This window comes from Stegostoma tigrinum, chromosome 12, assembly GCF_030684315.1.
Source record: "Stegostoma tigrinum isolate sSteTig4 chromosome 12, sSteTig4.hap1, whole genome shotgun sequence".
Classification (NCBI taxonomy): Eukaryota; Metazoa; Chordata; class Chondrichthyes; order Orectolobiformes; family Stegostomatidae; genus Stegostoma; species Stegostoma tigrinum.
Window position 1 is genome coordinate 80,362,253 of NC_081365.1, and position 19,121 is coordinate 80,381,373.

Consider the following 19,121-nt stretch of genomic DNA (forward strand, 5'->3'; position numbering starts at 1 on the left):
TTCACAAAGACTATGTGGCATTCGTACTTAGCAATACTGTCAGGTGCAGGTAGATTAAGGATGAGGTTGACTATGTTTCCTATTTGTTCGTTTCCTGAATGCCTGCTGCAGAGCTAGTCTAACAGAGGTGTCCTTTAGGACTTAACCAGCTCAGTCAGTATTGCTGCTGCCAAGCCACTCTCGTGATGGGTATTGAAGTTCTCCATCAAAGTATGTAATGTGCCATTGGTTTGTTGTTGGTTTTCACCATGAACGTTGATTCATCAACCAAGGGGGTGGTACTTGGTAAGCAGCAGGAGGATTCCTTGCTCATGATTGACCTGGTGCCATGAGACTTTGTGGGGTCTGGAGACAGTATTGAGGACTCCCTTCTGACGTTATAGCCACCAACTTTTCTGGGTCTGTCGTGTGCGTGGGACAAAACATACTTGTGGATGTTGATGGTGTTGTGAGGTATGGCTCGGTGAATGAGACAGTATCAGACTGTCGCCCAGGATTCGGCTATGTAATATTATGGCTTCCAGCTTCTCCAAAAAGGGATTTAGCTTTGTGGAAATGAATAAATCCAGGGCATGAGTTTGTCTTGTGCCTTACGCCATTCTGGGCAGCTGTGTGAAATCACACTTGCCTCGCAGATGAAAGAGGAAGATAATAAAGTGTGAAGCTGGATGAACACAGCAAGCCAAGCAGCATCTCAGGAGCACGTTTCGGATGAACGGTCTAGGCCTGAATCGTCAGCTTTTGTGCTCCCGAGATGCTGCTTGGCCTGCTGTGTTCATCCAGCTCCACACTTTGTTATCTTGGATTCTCCAGCATCTGCAGTTCCCATTATCTCTGATGAAAGAGGAAAACCTGTTCCTTTTAGACTACATCCTGGGGCAGCAACAGTGCTGGAATCAGATGCTGTCAAGACCCACAAAACCATCTGAGCAGCAGTTGTCATGAATAGGTTTTCTGGATATGTATGATCTTGACAGTATAGTTCAGCCACTCCTTGGGGCTAGAAACCACGATCGGAGTCTATACCTTAGATATAATTATGCAGCAAGGATTCTTCAGGGAAATGTTGACTTGTTCTGTTATTCATCTCATTCAATCAATTCAGCTTCTTCCATGCCATCTACAATTGAGAATGTATCACAAGAACAGTTATCCAGGCCTTACAGTCCAGAGAGCACATGTTCACATCAAACCATTTCATTGAGGTCTTCCATGTGCCCCATAGACAAAGCCAATATTTTAATTCTCTGTGGAGTTGGGTTCCATTGGGTCAAATAACAATTTGGCATGAATGTTTCTTTGAAACACCAATAATGCTCGGGCACGTTTCTAAAAAGCACTTGATGACAGTTATTGGCACTAACCTACAGCACATTTTCCAATTGTGATTGCTGTATGATCATTCAAATAGAAAGGTGAATGAAGCATGCGACACAATAAACTTCATAACACACAGTTCACACAGCCAGTGGTATCTGAAAAATGATAGCACTGTGAAAAATGCAAGTGTTAGTGCACTGTTGCTACCCCAGGATGTAGTCTAAAAAGAACAGGTTTTCCTCTTTCTTCTGTGAGGCAAGTGTGGTTTCACACAACTGCCCAGAATGGTGTAAGGCACAAGGCAAACTCAAGGCCCTGGATTTATTCATTTTCACAATTCATTTTAAAGTCGACCTTTCATCATGAATGAATGTAACTTACTGATGGGCTTCAGCTCCCTAAATGGCCCTGTTCACTTCATTATTTCCTATCTTTGCAATTGTCCTCCACTATTCCGGACCATTTTAAATACTCTCTACTTCTGAGTACATTTCATTTCCTTTCTGCAACCATGATTGGTGGATGAACAATTACTGAGCTCCAGCTTCATCTTGCTTATAAATTTGTCCACAGATTCAAAATCAAAATTATTTTTCATTTAACTGCTGTCACGTCCAGTGTTTTGGCAATTACAGGTGATCAGTTCCAAGCTTTGTGCTGATTCATGTGGTTGTATGTTTCAGTATAGTTTGTAATGGACACTATGGTCATTCCTTCTTGGCAGACCAGTATTGTGACCATTAATTTGAAGGGATTTGAGGAAAACCTTTTTTAACTCACTGGATGGTGGGAACTTGGAATGAATTGCCTGGGAAGGTAGTAGAGGCTGGAAACCTTACAACATTTACAAAGTTTTTGGACAAGTACTTCAAATATCACAATATTCAAGGATATGGGACAAATGCAGAAAATTGGAATTAGCAGATTTCTGGTGCAAGTTATGTCGGTGCAGACTTACTGGGCCAAAGGGCTTTTTCTGCACTATGAATCTATTGACCTGCAAGCTGAACCCTTCACAATTGCTGTACCCTTTTGAATTCCTTGGCGATGGTACAAAAATATTGAACTTGAAAATGAAGCAAGCAGACCCTTGGAGGTTTTTAGTTGATCCCTTCCATCCATATTGACAACAGTGAGGAAACCATTTAATGATGTACCAAATAGAGTTAACATAACTTCTTACTTTCTTAGCAGCTGGCACAGAAGAAGTTCATTTATTAGCCCCTGTTTGAAACTGTTATTCCCTTCAAATTGTATTGTATTTTCTCCATGTTACTACTATCATGAACCATTCATCCTCTGTGATATCCCATTGATTATTATTGTTCATTGTTTTTTGTATGAATTTCAGTGTTAGATTGTGTTGCAAATTCTCCAGGATTGCACTGGAGACTTTGGCAATTAAAGATGTATTTCCAGGATGCTGTAGCCTGCTACCCAGGGAGAACCACATAAGATCATAGTATCTTAAAAAGAATATTTTTCTCGTTTTCCAAGATGCTAACAGTGGTATAGAGAGTGACCAACTGTTAAGAACCAGTTCCGAAGAACAGACATTTGGACTTGACACATTATGTCTGTTTCTGTCTGCACAAATGCTGTTAGAACTGCTGAGGTTCTCCAGCACTTTGTTTTTCATGTCAGGAATCCTGTGTTCGCTATCTTCCTTGGCAGCAAATGCAGTAGAAATGCCCAAACCAGAGTGGGGTTCCTGAGGCAGCATTAGAATGAACAGCAAGAGTTAGACCATTTGGCCTGCCATGCCTATTCAAGACATTGTGACCATGGCTGACCTTGGGCTTCACCTCCACTTTCCTGCCTGCTGTGTGTATCCCCTGATTCCCTGTGATACTAACATTCTGTACATCTCAACCTTAAATATATTCCAACGATGAAGCATCCTCTTGCGTAGGAAATTCCATAAAAAGGTTATCGATTCACAATCTACCTAATACAGAAATTTCTCCTTATCTCAGTTCCTTGTCCTGAGACTGTGCCCTGTGTTTTATATTACTAAACCAGCAGACACGATTTCTGTGTATACCTTGTGAAGTTTAACACAGAGTTGACCACCGCAGCACAAACTGTTGTCTTACAAAATGGAAAGCTGCTACATAACCACATGTGCCACTGAGTCAGTTATCAAAGTGTCCGTTTTATCTTCACATTAGCACCAGAATAATTTTGGGAATTACGTTTCATAGAACCCTGAGTGTTTAATTTTTATTTCAGGTTGTAGTGCAAGCTTAGGAAGAGTCAGAGGCTTATCAGAATTTGGATATATTTTGTTTATACTGAGAATCCAAAAAAAAATTGCTTCCAGAAAGATCTATCTGGTATGGATGAGGACAGAACAAGAATTAATTTCCCCAGAACCAATCAACAGAAACACTTTATCCTGCTTTTGAACAGAGACCAAAGCCACATCATCTTAAATTTTTTCATTCTTTTACCCTGCTGTTCACAGGGAACTAGTTAACGCATGAATTTTTGAATATTTAATGTGGTAAGTTTTGACACGGAAACTATGTTTGCTGGTGTTGAATATATGCATAACTTTTACTTGCATAACTTATGTTTGTTAAAGCAGTTTTGTGCTTTGTTGGTGTTTAAAAATGTCAATTTGAATGTCTTCCCAGACCCAATTTATTTTTAAATGGTTATTTTTTTCTTGGGCAGATCACTCAGCTTCCCAAATGCTTTCCCCAATTTTTAAATTCTTCCGTTGGGTCTTGCATGTCACTAGCAAGTCTAGCATTTGCTGCCCCTCGCCCATCTCTAATTGCCATTTCAGAGCTCAGTAGTAAAACAAATCACATTGCTCGGAGTCTGGAGTCACATTGTAGGCCAGACCAGGTAAGCTTTCCTTCCCGAAAGGGCATTAGTGAACCAGGTGGCTAATAACAATGATCAATAATATTTGTCATCACTGAAGCTAGCTATTAATCCTCGTTCATTCCACTTTCCAGCTAATTTCAGGACACAGTTGGTGAGCAAGTTGCCATTGGCCCAACCTGACCCCCTGTAATATTGTAAGAAGTTGTTGCTGGGCACGAGGCCAGATGTGGGAATTTTATGGGTGCTACATATGTAAACCCCTAAAAGGAGTTTATAGAATTCTATCAGTCCCTGCGTTCTTCTTCCACAGTTCTGTTCCAAGCAAAAGACAGGATCTTTCCTCCCAATGTGATCTCAAATCTTTTGAGCCTCTTCTTGTCACTGCCTAATGTTTACATACTATCAGCTTTTATTTATAAATATATGCATTACAAACCTGCAGTTCCACGGCTGAGGGCTACAGCTTCAATCCTGTGCTGTTCATAGGAAAACTAGTCAGTTTGTACTTCATAGAAATCATCGAATCCCTATAGTGTGGAAGTAGTCCATTTGGCCCAACAAGTACACTGGCTCACTGAAGAGCGTCCCACCCACACCCACCCCCCTATCTTATGATCTTGAGGTTGCTGACTTACGCACCAAGCTGGCTTGCTTTTGTTCAGATGTTTCATCACCTTGCTAGGTAACTATCAGTGAGGCCTCCAATGAAGCGATCGCTGTGGGCCACTCTACGATAAACACTCCCATTAAACACCGCATTCCTGCAACGTATGGAATCAATATAGTTTACAAAATACCATGCAACGACTGCCACAAGCGTTATATCGGACAGACAGAAAAGAAGCTAGCCATGAGAATACATGAACATCAGCTAGCAGCAAACCAACACATCGACTTTTCCCTAAAATCAGCACACTCGGACAATGATGGCCATTAGTTTAACTGGGACAACATAACCATAGTGGCCCAAGCCAAACATAGACACACACGGGAATTCTTAGAGGCATGGTTCTCAACCTGTAATACAATCAATAAGCATATAGAATTGGACCCCACATACAAACCCATACAGAACAAAACCAGAAATGACACTACTCTCCGTAATGGACTAGACAGTATAAATTCCAAGCGGAGTAGAATAACGTTGCTTCATCAGAGGCCTCCCTGATGATGTCACCCAACATGGTGATGAAATGTCTGATTGCGAACTAGCCAGCTTGGACGGGGTAGAATGTGCAAACTCCGCACAAACGGTTGCTTGAGGATGGAATCGAGGCCGGTACACTGGTGCTGTGAGGCAGCAGTGCCAACCATGGAGCCACTGTGCAACCTTAATACCGTCTGAATATGAGTAGACATTCAATTATCATACAATTAATAGATTCTCTTTTCTAATTTTCAGTAACAGATTTTATGTAGAGAGCCATAAATTGGAAAAAAAAATCAAATGCTTTCATATTTGGAAGAAGACATTTCTAGAGAACTCCAAGATAATAAAATGTGAGGCTGGATGAACACAGCAGGCCAAGCAGCATCTCAGGAGCACAAAAGCTGGCTGGATGAACACTGCTTGGCCTGCTGTGTTCATCCAGCCTCACATTTTATTATCTTGGAATTCTCCAGCATCTGCAGTTCCCATTATCTCTGATTTCTAGAGAACTCCCCTCCTTTGGAACTCATAACAGTTTCTTTTGGTGAAATAGAGTTGATAGCTTGCATTCAGTCATTTTATGTTAGGTATTTCTCTTGGTTTCCTTTTTACCTTTGACAGGCACGCTACACGGGCTTGCTGTCACACATACTTCAGAATACTTGATGTGATCCCCTTCACTTTATCTTAAAGTTAAAACACAATCCCAAATAATCACAAACCATATATCAAATCCTCAACTTTGCAATAATCCTCACGACTCAGTAAATGAAAAAAATATATTAACCAATATATAACACAGTCTGGTAAAATGTATGCACTAGTTGACACTGCATAGTCCTTGATCAAAACATGTATGACACAAGTAAAACCCCTGATAGCTTGCATAATTTGTTCAGATTCATCGTTTTCATTGTTCTGTTTCTCAAAATTTGTTTTATCATGTGCGAAGCCTGTCTATTTGCTTTGGGCAGTTCCTGTACAAATGTACTATGAAATCATATCTGAAGACTACATTAATTGTTGGTTGGGCATTCTGGGATTCATTCACTGATTTCTTGTTGTTTCCGTTTTGCCTTCTGCTCTTATGCAGATTTGTTAAAGGAATTTACAAATTCTTATTCTGCCTGACTGTACTCATTCATCAGATCAATAGCTTTCTAGATGTTATTAAAGTTAAGGGATATGGGTCTAGTGCAGAAAATCTACATTGTTGAGAATATCACTATCTTCTCAAGGATCGTCAGGAATGGGCAGCATAAACACTGGCCCAGCCAGCATGCCCACATCCCCCGAATCAGTTTTAAATATTATAGACAAGAGACAATAGACAATACGTGCTGGAGTAGGCCATTTGGCCCTTCGAGCCAGCACCACCATTCATTATGATCATGGCTGATCATCCACAATCAGTATCCTGTTCCTGCCTTATCCCCATAACCCTTGATTCCACTATCTTTAAGAGCTCTATCCATCTCTTTCTTGAAAGTATCCAGGGACTTGGCCTCCACTGCCTAATTATGCATTTAAGCTGCTTGGAAATAAGTCCTGAGAGGTGGTCATTCCCTTTTGGATATTGAAAATGGACTGCTAGGAGGGGCACAGAGTTACTACTTCAGATGGGTCAGATTAGAAATACACAAACCATTAAATGGTCTTGACATCCAACTTAAAGAAAGATTGAAAGTAAATGTGTGATCATTAAAAATATTTTGATGAGCTGAATATTATTTAAAATAACTTGCCAGTAAGTGGTTTTCATCACCTCGTAAGAAACAGGAATAGATCATTTGGCCCCTCAGCCCTTCTCTGCCATTCACTTAGTCGGCCTTCGATGTTGCGCCGACCTGTGAAACCAATCTGAAGCCCACCTAACTTACACTATTCCGTTATCATCCATATGTTTATCCAATGATCATTTAAATGCCCTTAAAGTTGGGGAGTCTACTGCTGTTACAAGCAGGGCATTCCATGCCCTTACTACTGTCTGAGTAAAGAACCTACATCTGACTTCTGTCCTATATCTATCACCCCTCAATTTAAAGCCATGTCTCCTCGAACTAGCCATTACCATCCAAGACAAAAGGCTCTTACTGTCCGCCCTATCTAATCCTCTGATCATCTTGTATGTCTCTATGAAGTTGCCTGTTAATCTTCTTCTCTGTAACGAAAACAGCCTCAAGTCCCTCAGTCTTTCCTCATAAGACCTTCCCTCCATACCAGGCAATGTCCTGGTAAATCTCCTCTGCACCCTTTCCAATGCTTTCACATCCTTCCTGGAATGCAGCGACCAGAACTGTACGCAATATTCCAAGTGCGGCCGCACCAGAGTTTTGTACAGCTGCAACATGACCTCATGGCTCCGAAACTCAATTCCCCTATTAATAAAACCTAACACACCGTACACCACCTTAACAACACTGTCAAATGGGTGGCAACTTTCAGGGATGTCTAGACACATGAACACTGAGATCTCACTGCTTATCCACACTACCAAGAATCTTATCATCAGCCCAGTACTCTGTATTCCTGTTAATCCTTCCAAAGTGAATCACCTCACACTTTTCCACATTAAACTCCATTTGCCACCTCTCAGCCCAGCTCTGCAGCTTTTTATGTTCCTCTATAACCTGCAGCATCCTTCCACACTGTCCACAACTCCACCAACTTTAGTGTCATCCTCAAATTTACTCGCCCATCCTTCTACGCCCTCATCCAAGTCATTTATAAAAATGACGAACAGCAGTGGCCCCAAAACAGATCCTTGCAGTACACCACTAGTAACTGAACTCCAGGAAGAACATTTCCAATCAACCACCACCCTCTGTCTTCTTACAGCTAGCCAATTTCTGATCCAAACCGCTAAATCACCCTCAATCCCATGACTCTATTTTATGCAGTAGCCTACCGTTATCAAATGCTTTACTGAAATCCATATACACCACATCAAACACTTTACCCTCATCCACCTGTTTGGTCATCTTCTCAAAGAACTCAACAAGGTTTGTGAGGCATGACATACCCTTCACACAACCGTGTTGACTGTCCCTAATCAAATTATTCCTTTCTAGGTGACTATAAATCCTATCTCTTACAATCCTCTCCAACACTTTCCACAACCAAAGTAAGGCTCACTGGCCTATAATTACCGGGGTTGTCCCTACGTCCCTCCTTGAACAAGGGGACAACATTTGCTATCCTCCAGTCTTCTGGCACTATTCCTGCAGAGAATGACGACATAAAGATCAAAGCCAAAGGCTCTGCAATCTCCTCCCTAGCTTCCCAGAGAATCCTAGGATAAAAGCCATTCCGCCCAGGGGACTTATCCATGTTCACACCCTCCAGAATTGCTAACACTCCCTCCTTATGAACCTCAATCCCATCTAGTCTAATAGCCTGTATCTCAGTATTCTCCTCAACAACATTGTCTTTTTCCTGTGTGAATACTGATGGACAATAATCGTTTAGTGCCTCTCCTATCTCTTCGGACTTCACGCACAACTTCCCACTACTGTCCTTGACTGGCCCAAATCTTACTCTAGTCATTCTTTTATTCCTGACATTCTTACAGAAGGCTTTAGGGTTTTCCTTGATCCTACCTGCCAAAGACTTCTCATGTCCCTCCTGGCTCTTCTTAGTTCTCTCTTTAAGCCCTTCCTGGCTAACATGTAACTCCCAAGCGCCCTAACTGCGCCTTCATGCCTCACCTTTACATAAGCCTCCTTCTTCCTCTTGACAAGAGATTCAACTTCTTTAGTAGACCACAGTTCCCCCACTCAACCACTTTCTCCCTGATGGACAGGTACATACTTATCAAGGACACGCAGTAGCTGTTCCTTGAGCAAGCTCCACATTTCAATTGTGCCCAACCCCTGCAGTTTCCTTCCCCATCCTGTGCATCCTAAATCTTGCCTAATCGCCTCATAATTTCCTTTCCCCCAGCTATAACTCTTGCCCTGCAGTATATACCTATCCCTTTCCATCGCTAAAGTAAACATAACCAAATTGTGGTCACTATCACCAAAGTGCTCACCTACCTCCAATTCTAGCTCCAGGCCTGGTTCATTACCCAGTATCAAATCCAATGCGGCTTCGCCTCTTGTTGGCCTATCTACATAGTGTGTCAGGAAACCCTCCTGAACACATTGGACAAAAACTGACCCATCTAAAGTACTCAAACTACAGCGTTTCCAGTCAATATTTGGAAAGTTAAAGTCCCCCATAACAACTACCCTGTTACTTTCACTCCTATCCAGAATCATCTTTGCAATCCTTTCCTCTACATCTCTGGAACTTTTCAGAGGCCTGTAGAAAACTCCCAACAGGGTGACCTCTGCTTTCCTGTTTCTAACTTCAGCCCATACTACGTCAGTCAACGAGTCCTCATCAAACGTCCTTTCTGCTACTGTAATACTGCCCTTGACGAACAAGGCCACACACCCCCCTCTTTTACCGCCTTCCTGCTCATACTGAAACATCTAAACCCCAGAACCTACAACAACCAGTCTTGTCCCTGCTATCCATGTCTCCAAAATGGCGACAGCATCAAAGTCCCAGGTACCAAAGCATGCTGCAAGTTCACCCATCTTATTCCGGATGCTCCTGGCGTTGAAGTAGACACACTTCCAACCACCTTCCTGCCTGCCAGTACACTCCTGCGACCTTGAAACCTTATTCATGAGCTCACTGTTCTGAACCTCCTGTACACAGGAGCTACAATTCAGGTTCCCGGCCCCCTGCTGAATTAGTTTAAACCCTCCCGAAGAACATTAGCAAATTTCTGTCCCAGGATATTGGCACCCCTCTGCATCAGGTGTAGACCACCCTGTTCGTAGAGGTCTCACCTATCCCTGAATGAGCCCCAATTATCCAGGTATCTGAATCCCTCACTCCTTCATCATCCCTGTACCCACATGTTCAACTGCTCCCTCTTCCTATTCCTCGCCTCGCTAGCACCTGGCACGGGTAACAAACCAGAGATAACAACTCTGTTTGTTCTCTCTCTAAGCTTCCACTCTAGCTCCTTGAATTTCTGCCTTACATCCCCATCCCTTTTCCTGCCTATGTCGTTGGTGCCTATGTGGACCACGACCTGGGGCTGCTCCCCCTCCCACTTTAGGATCCTGAAAACACGATCCGAGACATCATGGACCCTGGCATCTGGGAGGCAACACACCAACCGCGAGTCTCTCTTGTTCCCACAGAATCTCCTATCTGTCCCCCTAACTATGGAATCCCCAATGGCTAATGCTCTCCTTCTCTCTCCCCTTCCCATCTGAGTAACAGGGACAGACTCTGTGCCAGAGACCTGTACCCTATGGCTTACCCCTGGTTAAGTCAACCTCCTGCGATAGGGTAACAGTAACCAAACGGTATACTTGTTATTGAGGGGAATGGCCACAGGGGATCCCTGCACTGTCTGCCTATTCCCTTTCCCCTTCCTGACAGTCACCCAGCTACCTTTTTCCTGTACTCTGGGTGTGACCACCCCTCAGCCTCCAAATGATCCGAAGTTCATCCAGCTCCAGCTCCAGCTCCAGCTCCTAACCTGGTTTTCGAGGAGCTGGAGTTGGGTGCACTTCCTGCAGATGAAGTCACATTTACTTATCTCATTGTGGCCTCAATTCTACTTTACTGCCTGTGCCCTACAACCTTCATGTTTCTTGTCAACTAACTATCTAACTCAGCCCTGAATATATTCAGTGACCTCACCTCCAGTGCTCTCTGGGGAAGAAAATTCCACAGATGACCAATGCTCTGCCAAATGAACTCTTCATCTTAGACGGGAGGATCTTTATTTTGATATTGGGCTGCATTGTTTCCCATCATGTGGGGTCTTCCTGCTGATATTTTCCAGCAATTCCTGTTTTGATTTCACGTTTCCAGGATCCAGTTCTTTTGTTTTTTTAAATCTAAACAATTTCCAAGAATCTACTCTGTCAAGCTTGATCAGAATCTTATATGTTTCAGTAAGAACATCTCTCAATCTTCTAAATTCCAACAAGAATAGGCTCAACCTGCTCATCTTTTCCTCGAAAGATAAGCCCTTCATGCCAAGAATCAGCCTGGTGATTCTTCTGTGAACTATTTCTAGTGCATTGGGAAGGAAACTCGAACTGTGCACAGTATTTCAGGTGTGTTCTCATCAATGCTGTGACCAGTTATAATAAGACTTTGCTACTTTTACACTCCAATCCCATACAATAAAGCCAACATGTCATTTTCTTTTCTAAGTGAACCTTAATGCTCATTATTTTTGTGATCCATGCACAATGATACTCACTCGCTCTGTTCAGCAGCATTTTGCTGTCTATTTTTAAAAATAAAAGTTGTCTTTCTATTCTTCCGACCAAAATGCACACATTCATTTTTTTACACATTATACTCCATCTGTCAACCTACTCAACCTATCAATATTCCTTGACACACTTTTTATGTCTTCACCACAACTCGATTTACTACTATCTTTAAGAGATCTTCAAATTTGGTTCAAATACAGCCAGTCCCTTCATCCAAGCCCTTAATATAGATTCAAAATAGTGAACCCCCAGTGGCAGTCCACTCATTACAATCTGAAAATGCAACTCATTGTTTCCTGTCAGACAATCTGTATCCATATCAATTCTAAAAACATGAACTTTTATCTAGTGGATAACATTTTATGTGCCATCTTATCAAATGTCTGTTGGAAATCCAAATACACTACATCTACTTTATTCTGGGAGTCCTGTAGGGCTCTGTGCTAAGGCCTTGACATTTTCCAATTTATATCAATGATTTAAATGAGGGCAGTGAAGGCATGCTGGCTAAATTTGCAGCGACACAATAAGGAGGAAACTATGTTGTGAAGAAGACCATGTGTTTGAGAAGGGTAGATAGGCTGAGTGAGTAGACAAAAATCTGGCTCATAGCATATAACATGGAAAAAGCCGAAATTATTCACTTTGTCAAGAAGAATGATAGAGTATCACTGAAATGGGGAATGGTTGGGGAAATCTGAGATATACGGGGAACTAGGTGTTCTAGCACGAGTCACAAACCATTAGTCTGCAGACACAGCATGCAATCAAAACAGCTAATGGCATGTTATCCTTTATTATGGGAGAAACACAGCATAAGAGTAGGGATTTCATATCTCAAACACTTTATGCAGTTGGCCTCCTTATTTAACGAAGGAAGCAAATGTAGTGAAGGCATTTCAGAGATTGAAATCTAAAATGAGCAGATTGCCTTATCGGTTGGATGGACTGGGCTTTTTTACACTGGCATTTAGAAGAGTAAGGGATGATTTGACTGCAGTGTATAAGCCCCTGATAGGTCTTGACAAAGGAGCCATAGAATGGATGTCTTCTATTGTGATGGAATTCAGAACTGAGTAGAGTGTTTCAAAATTAGGGGACAGCCCTTTATAAATGTTTTCTCTCAGAAACATGAGTGAATTTGGAACTCTGCTTTAGAAGGCTGTGGAAACAGGGTCATTGAATATTTCTAAAGTGTAGACAGGGGAATCAAAGGCTATTGGTGATAGATGGGAATGTGGAGCTTGAGGCACTGAATGGACTACGTGTACTTTCTATTTCTCCCCTTCTTTTAAGGTTTTACATTTGTGGATGTCCATTCCACAGAAACCTGTCCAGAATCGAGGAAATTTTGAAAGATAACCACCAGTGTATCCAGCATCCTGACAGTCACTTCTATTAAGCTGCGAGGATCAGACAGTTGGGTCCAAAGGACTCATGAGTTTTGCCTCTTGATTTCCGGCTAATTTTGACTGCCTATTGTGCCTTCTATTGGAACAACTGATATAAATTACTTGGTGAAATTCTCTGCTATTTCCCCATTCGCCATTATTAACGTTCCAGTCCTACTCGCTAAAGGATCAGTGCTTACTTCAGCTGGTTCTTGTATATTTGTGTAAGACTTTAATATTTTCATTTGTTTTACATGCTAGTTTTCTCTCATACATTGAGGTTTATGCTATTTGTTTTCTTTTAGTCATCCTTAGCTCACTTCTAAAACTTTCTCAACCTTCTGGTGTACCACTAGTCTACAGAGCACTGTACACCTTTTCTTTAAATTGAATATTATTCTCAACTTAATATCATTGACGATGGATGGTATATCCTTCTTGTGGGCCTTTCTTCCTCAGTGGAATTTTTTGTTTGTTGAAAGTTATGAATTATCTTCTCAAATGTCTGCCACTGCTTATCTGCAGTCTTTCAATCATACCATGTTCACTGTAGCCAATTCTGCCTTCATACCCTTGTGATTGCCTTTTATTTGTCCCTTTCTATTTTCCTACTTCCCTCCAATAACACTTCTTTATATTACCTATGAGTTAGGACGTACAGCTCTTTTCTCTCTCCCTTCACCACTACCATCCCTGCCCTCCATTTCTTCAACAGATTATGATTATAGGTGTTGATAAGTGCAGACCATTTATTACTACCTGTTGCCAGCTCACACCAATCAGAGAATGAATCTTTTATCCCTAATTTGAGTTTCCTACCTCCCAGCATTACACAAGTTCTTGTTTATTCTAATAATCTCTTATGCAAAACCTCTAATAAATATATCCAAATATTAGCCTTTTTGAAGACTTTGTTATGTAATTAGGATTGAATTCAGAACAGCGAAGGCAATGAGAGATATTAGCCAAAATCTTCTGATCTGTGTCAGAATCTCCATGTTCTACCCGGATGGGTCAAAAGGTTGCTCACCAACCTTTCTGGCTGTAATCCCAAGCCACAGTAGTGCAGTTAATCATGCAGGCAGAGGGTGAGGGGATTACCTCAGAGACCACACCCCCTTTGAAGCAGTGGTGCCATGTTCCATGTTTAATGGTTCCAAAACCACCATAAGAGCTATTGAGAGAAGGTAAATGTGCAAGGTAAGTGAAGGTGTATGGTGCCAGGCAGGTGGGATGCGCAGGATTCCAGGTGAGTTGGAGGCTCAAGTGCCAGGTGGGTGGAGTAAGTGAGGTGCTAGATAAGTGGGGAGTGCAAGTACTTGGTGGATTTAGGTCTGTGGGGAATCTGAGAGATGTTGAGCATCAGGTGCCCATGGAAGGATCACTAAGAGCGAATCAGGGCCCAGTAGGAGTTGGTTGATGGGGTGAGTGAAAGGCTAGGGTGCAGTGAAGGGTCTGGAAAAGGGGTAAATTGTGTATTATTGGGAGTTGAGGGGATTGTATGTCTGTGGTGAGTCAGAGTGGTCAATGTAGTGGGGACCAGTTTTATAGTTAGCCAAGAGTTAGAACAGATTTCAATCCTGTAATATTTCGTCGATAATATTAACATAAGCTAGTCAGACCTCCCTTCAAAGTTTCTGACTGTAACTCAGATTTGGGGACTTTGTCAGAGGATTCCTGGCATCAGATAATTTCAGGAAATTCCAGTGAAGTAATCTTGATCAAGAATTCTGCGCGGCCCCAAGGCACAACTCCTGCTTCGCTGTTGCAATGACCAACCTCCCATAAGAACATCCAGGTTCTTTACTCCATTGCTGGATCAGAATTTGTGTCTTTTCAGATCTTTCCCTAGCATTGCCAAGGCATAAAAATACTCCCACAATTTTAAAATCATGCTTTCTTGGCTGCACTTCTCAGTAAAAGTTTATTTTAAATAAAAATTTAAGAAGATACAGGAACATTTGCCCAATGCCAAAAACTGGTACCCATCAATCACCCCTTTTCCCATTTCTGTTTGAAATGCATTGTCCCCAGCGTGGTAGTTTTTCACTATAACAGTGATGTTCCCTTTAGTACCATGTCTATTATTGATTAGAGTCTTACAGCATAGATACAGGCTCTTCAGCCTACCTTGTCTATAAAAAAATCAACAAACACCAAACTACGCTAATCCCACTTACTTTTACTTGGCCCAGCATTTTAAATGCTTGTCCAAATATTTCTTAAAGTTACAAGGGTACGTGCCTGCTCCGCCCCCTCAGAAAGCACATTCCATATATCTACCACCCTCTGGGTGAAAAAATATTTTGTCAGATCTCCTCCAAATCACTTATTCTTCACCTTAAACTCATGTCCTCTGGTCTTAGACTCATCTGCTGCATGGGAAAGATTTTTATGATCGACTGTTGCTATGTCTGTCATACTTTTGTATATCTCAATCAGATACCCCCAGTCATCTCCACTTCCTCAAGCCCCCTCTGCTCTAGCCTATTGAGCCTCTCCTCAATTTAATTAGAAGCTCAGTTTTCCAACTTACCCATAACTGCTGATCCTTTAGAAAGAAACTTGAAGCTCATAGCATCTTTGGGTTGAATGTACAGAGATGTAAGTGTATTTGACATGCTGCTTATTTCAGCATCAGTGTGATTTCAGACACTCTCTCAATAATGTTTTGACATGCTACAGTTTTGTTTTGGGATATGGTTGTGAGGAAAGATTCCTGAAGGGAACTCTCATCATACTGGCACACGGGTCAGTGCTCTGAGCTCCAATTTCACTGTAGCTCTGTGACCCATCCTAGTGTTCCACCGAAGGAGCCAACCTCATTAAATGTCTGTTAAATCATATTTATGATCCTGAGTGCCTACTTGAGCTGGTTCTGCCTAACAGACATTTGGTGGGAAGGTACTGGACTAATCTTCAAATCGCAGCTTTACAGGCATGACTTTGTCAGTTATAGAAAATATGTTCAGGTTTTCAGAGCTGCAAGGATGCCCAGTGTTCAAAAGGTCTATACAATAACAACTGTTTGCATGGAAAAGCAACCTGGTTGATGGGCTAGATGAATGTAACTATTATTGTCCCACCCTCTTTGCCAGCACTGCTAGCTCCTCTGCTCTTTCCCACTTTTGCTTACCCTTTGCTTATGAAGCATGGAGGAATTAAGGGGCTTTTGCTCTTGACTTTGGTAGTTCAAAAATGGGGCACAGATGAAGTTGCTTCTTGGCTGGAGCTGCTCAGCTTGGGAGAATACAAAGAACGCTTCATTCGACATGACATCCGAGGCTCTGAGCTTTTGCACCTGGAAAGGCGTGATCTGAAGGTATTTCCTTTACAGACCTATTTTCCCGTGCATTTGTACCCAATCCTTCTCTCACCTTCTGTTTTCTGCTGTGCTTTGGCTTGGCTTGCTATATGTGATTGTATGATGGTGTATTGATATCTGTCAAACTATCACTATTGTTGGATGTGTGCATGTTTGGCAGTTGAAAATGGTGTCTCCACAAGCCGTTTTGTACATTATATCTGGAAGTATTTTTCCTTAAAGTTCGCTACTGTATGTTTTAGCAAATGCGTAATATGGTGGTATAGCTTTGGACAGAGCAGATTTCAGAAAAGATAAAATGTTTACATTTGTGTGCCCTTAATTCGACTTTCTATTTTGTATGCTGTCTGTACTTCTCCCACTTCTAACTTTCCTTGTGTTTTATAGTTTCTCATTCCTGACTGTCTCCGCAGTGCTTGCTGTGTCTGGATGAATGGTCAGGAGATGTTGGTGCAATTCCAGGACTGAGCAATCAGGATAGAATTTCCCACATTGAGAATAGACTGTGTAAGACTATTGCCTCCCACAGTATCATTCACCATTCATGCTGTTAGTCCAAGAAATATCACTATACATGTAAATGTGAATTTTCTGCTGACTCTCTCAAACCTACTTAGATAGAATTACTTTGTATTTATACCACATATACAGGTCATTTCACCCAACAGATTTTTAATATTTATGCCTCACCACAAGCCTATTCCTACCCCCACTTCACCTTACTTCATCTCATTCCATTAATATATCCTGACATACCTCTTCTTCACACGCTGTTGTTCAGCGTTCCCTTAACTGGACCTATTTTGCCTCAACCAGTTGTGATGTGGCAAGTGCTGTATCTTGCCATTCAGATAATAGAAGTTTCTCTTGAATTCCTTACTGGATTTATCAATGACTGTATTAAATTTTAGACCACTAATTTTGGACTTGCCAATGAGTGGAAATAGCTTCTCTACATCTCATCATTATTTTAAAGATATGCATTTAGACCACACCTTAGCCTTTCGTTTTCTCAAGAAAAGATCACCTGTCTATTCTGTTTTTCCTGGAGTTACAATCTGTCTGTTCTTCCCTGTGCTTGTAAATCAATTTGGCATCTTCTCCACTGTCTTTACTGCCTTACTATGATATGGAAACCAGAACTCTGCCTTTTGTTCAGTCTGATCTAATGAACTGCTACAGCTTCAAAATTCTATTCCTATATCTGCAGGTTCTAGTGCATTTTGTTTTCAATTATACAGCCCTATTAACGTGCAGTTGTTTGTAAACTTGTGCCGTTGGATCCCTTTATGCCTCCTATCAGACCTGTTTCTCCTAGATTGAACTCTAAATAGCTGAAAATATCAGCATCCAATTCTTATGTCCACACTTTACGAAAAAATATTAACAAGTTAAAAGTTACACATTTTATATAGATTCAATGACTCCTTTACGCATCAGGCACAAAAAAAGCCTGTTTTTAAAGCCAGTACCATGAAAAAGGTGACTTTGTGATCTCCCTATAGCAGGGTGACCAGAATTGCTCACAGTATTCCACAAGTGGCCTAACCAATGTCCTGTAACATGACGTCCCAACTCTTATCTGAATGCACTTTCCAATAAAGGCAAGCGTACCAAATAGCTTCTTCGCTATCCTATCTACCTGCAACTCCACTTTCAAGGAACTGTAAACCTGCACTCCATGGACTCTTTCTTCAGCAACACTCCCCAGGACCTTACCATTAAGTGTACAACTTCTGTCCTAGTAACTTATTAAATATAGCCTCCTTATAGCTAACAGACTGAACATAAAACTTCTGATTCCCAAAGGTTTGAATACCAATTCACTGCCTCAAACACCAATCCTGTGGTTTGTTTCACAGAGTCACAGAACACAGGTAGATGAGAGTAAACCGGTTGATGTGGCGTTCGATAAGGTTCCCCACAGTAAGCTATTGTACAAAATGCGGAGGAATGGAATTGAGGGAGATATAGCAGTTTGGTTCGGAAATTGGCTTGCTGAAAGAAGACAGAGGGTGGTAGTTGATGGGAAATGTTCATCCTGGAGACCAGTTACTAGTGGTGTACCGCAAGGGTCGGTGTTGGGTCCACTGCTGTTTGTCATTTTAATAAATGACCTGGATGAGGGCGTAGAAGGATGGGTTAGTAAATTTGCAGACGACACTAAGGTCGATGGAGTTGTGGATAGTGACGAAGGATGCTGTAGGTTGCTGAGAGACATAGATAAGCTGCAGAGCTGGGCTGAGAGGTGGCAAATGGAGTTTAATGCAGACAAGTGTGAGGTGATGGACTTTGGTAGGAGTAACCGGAAGGCAAAGTACTGGGCCAATGGTAAGATTCTTGGTAGTGTAGTTGAGCAGAGAGATCTCGGTGACCATGTACACAGATCCTTGAAAGTTGCCACCCAGGTTGACAGGGCTGTTAAGAAGGCATACAGTGTTTTAGCTTTTATTAATAGAGGGATCGAGTTCCGGAACCAAGAGGTTATGCTGCAGCTGTACAAAACTCTGGTGCAGCCGCACTTGGAGTATTGCGTACAGTTCTGGTCACCGCATTATAAGCAGGATGTGGAAGCTTTGGAAAGGGTGCAGAGGAGATTGACTAGGATGTTGCCTGGTATGGAGGGAAGGTCTTACGAGGAAAGGCTGAGGGACTTGAGGCTGTTTTCATTAGAGAGAAGAAGGTTGAGAGGTGACTTAATTGAAACATATAAAATAATCAGAGGGTTAGATAGGGTGGATAGGGAGAGCCTTTTTCCTAGAATGGTGACGGCGAGCACGAGGGGGCATAGCTTTAAA

At 41.9% G+C, this 19,121-nt stretch overlaps 1 protein-coding gene across 4 annotated transcripts in view; it reads left to right on the forward strand.

Annotated features, from left to right (window-relative positions):
• dgkh (diacylglycerol kinase, eta) overlaps window positions 1-19,121 on the forward strand; it is a 529,882-nt gene that overhangs the window by 493,566 nt on the left and 17,195 nt on the right. For 3 of the 4 annotated variants that reach the window (XM_048541055.2, XM_048541059.2, XM_059650501.1), the window contains one exon: window positions 16,190-16,320. The exons of the other annotated variant lie outside the window; for it this stretch is intronic. In XM_048541055.2, the coding sequence (XP_048397012.2) occupies window positions 16,190-16,320 (131 nt within the window). The remainder of the gene's footprint in view (window positions 1-16,189; window positions 16,321-19,121) is intronic. 4 annotated transcript variants of the gene reach the window in all.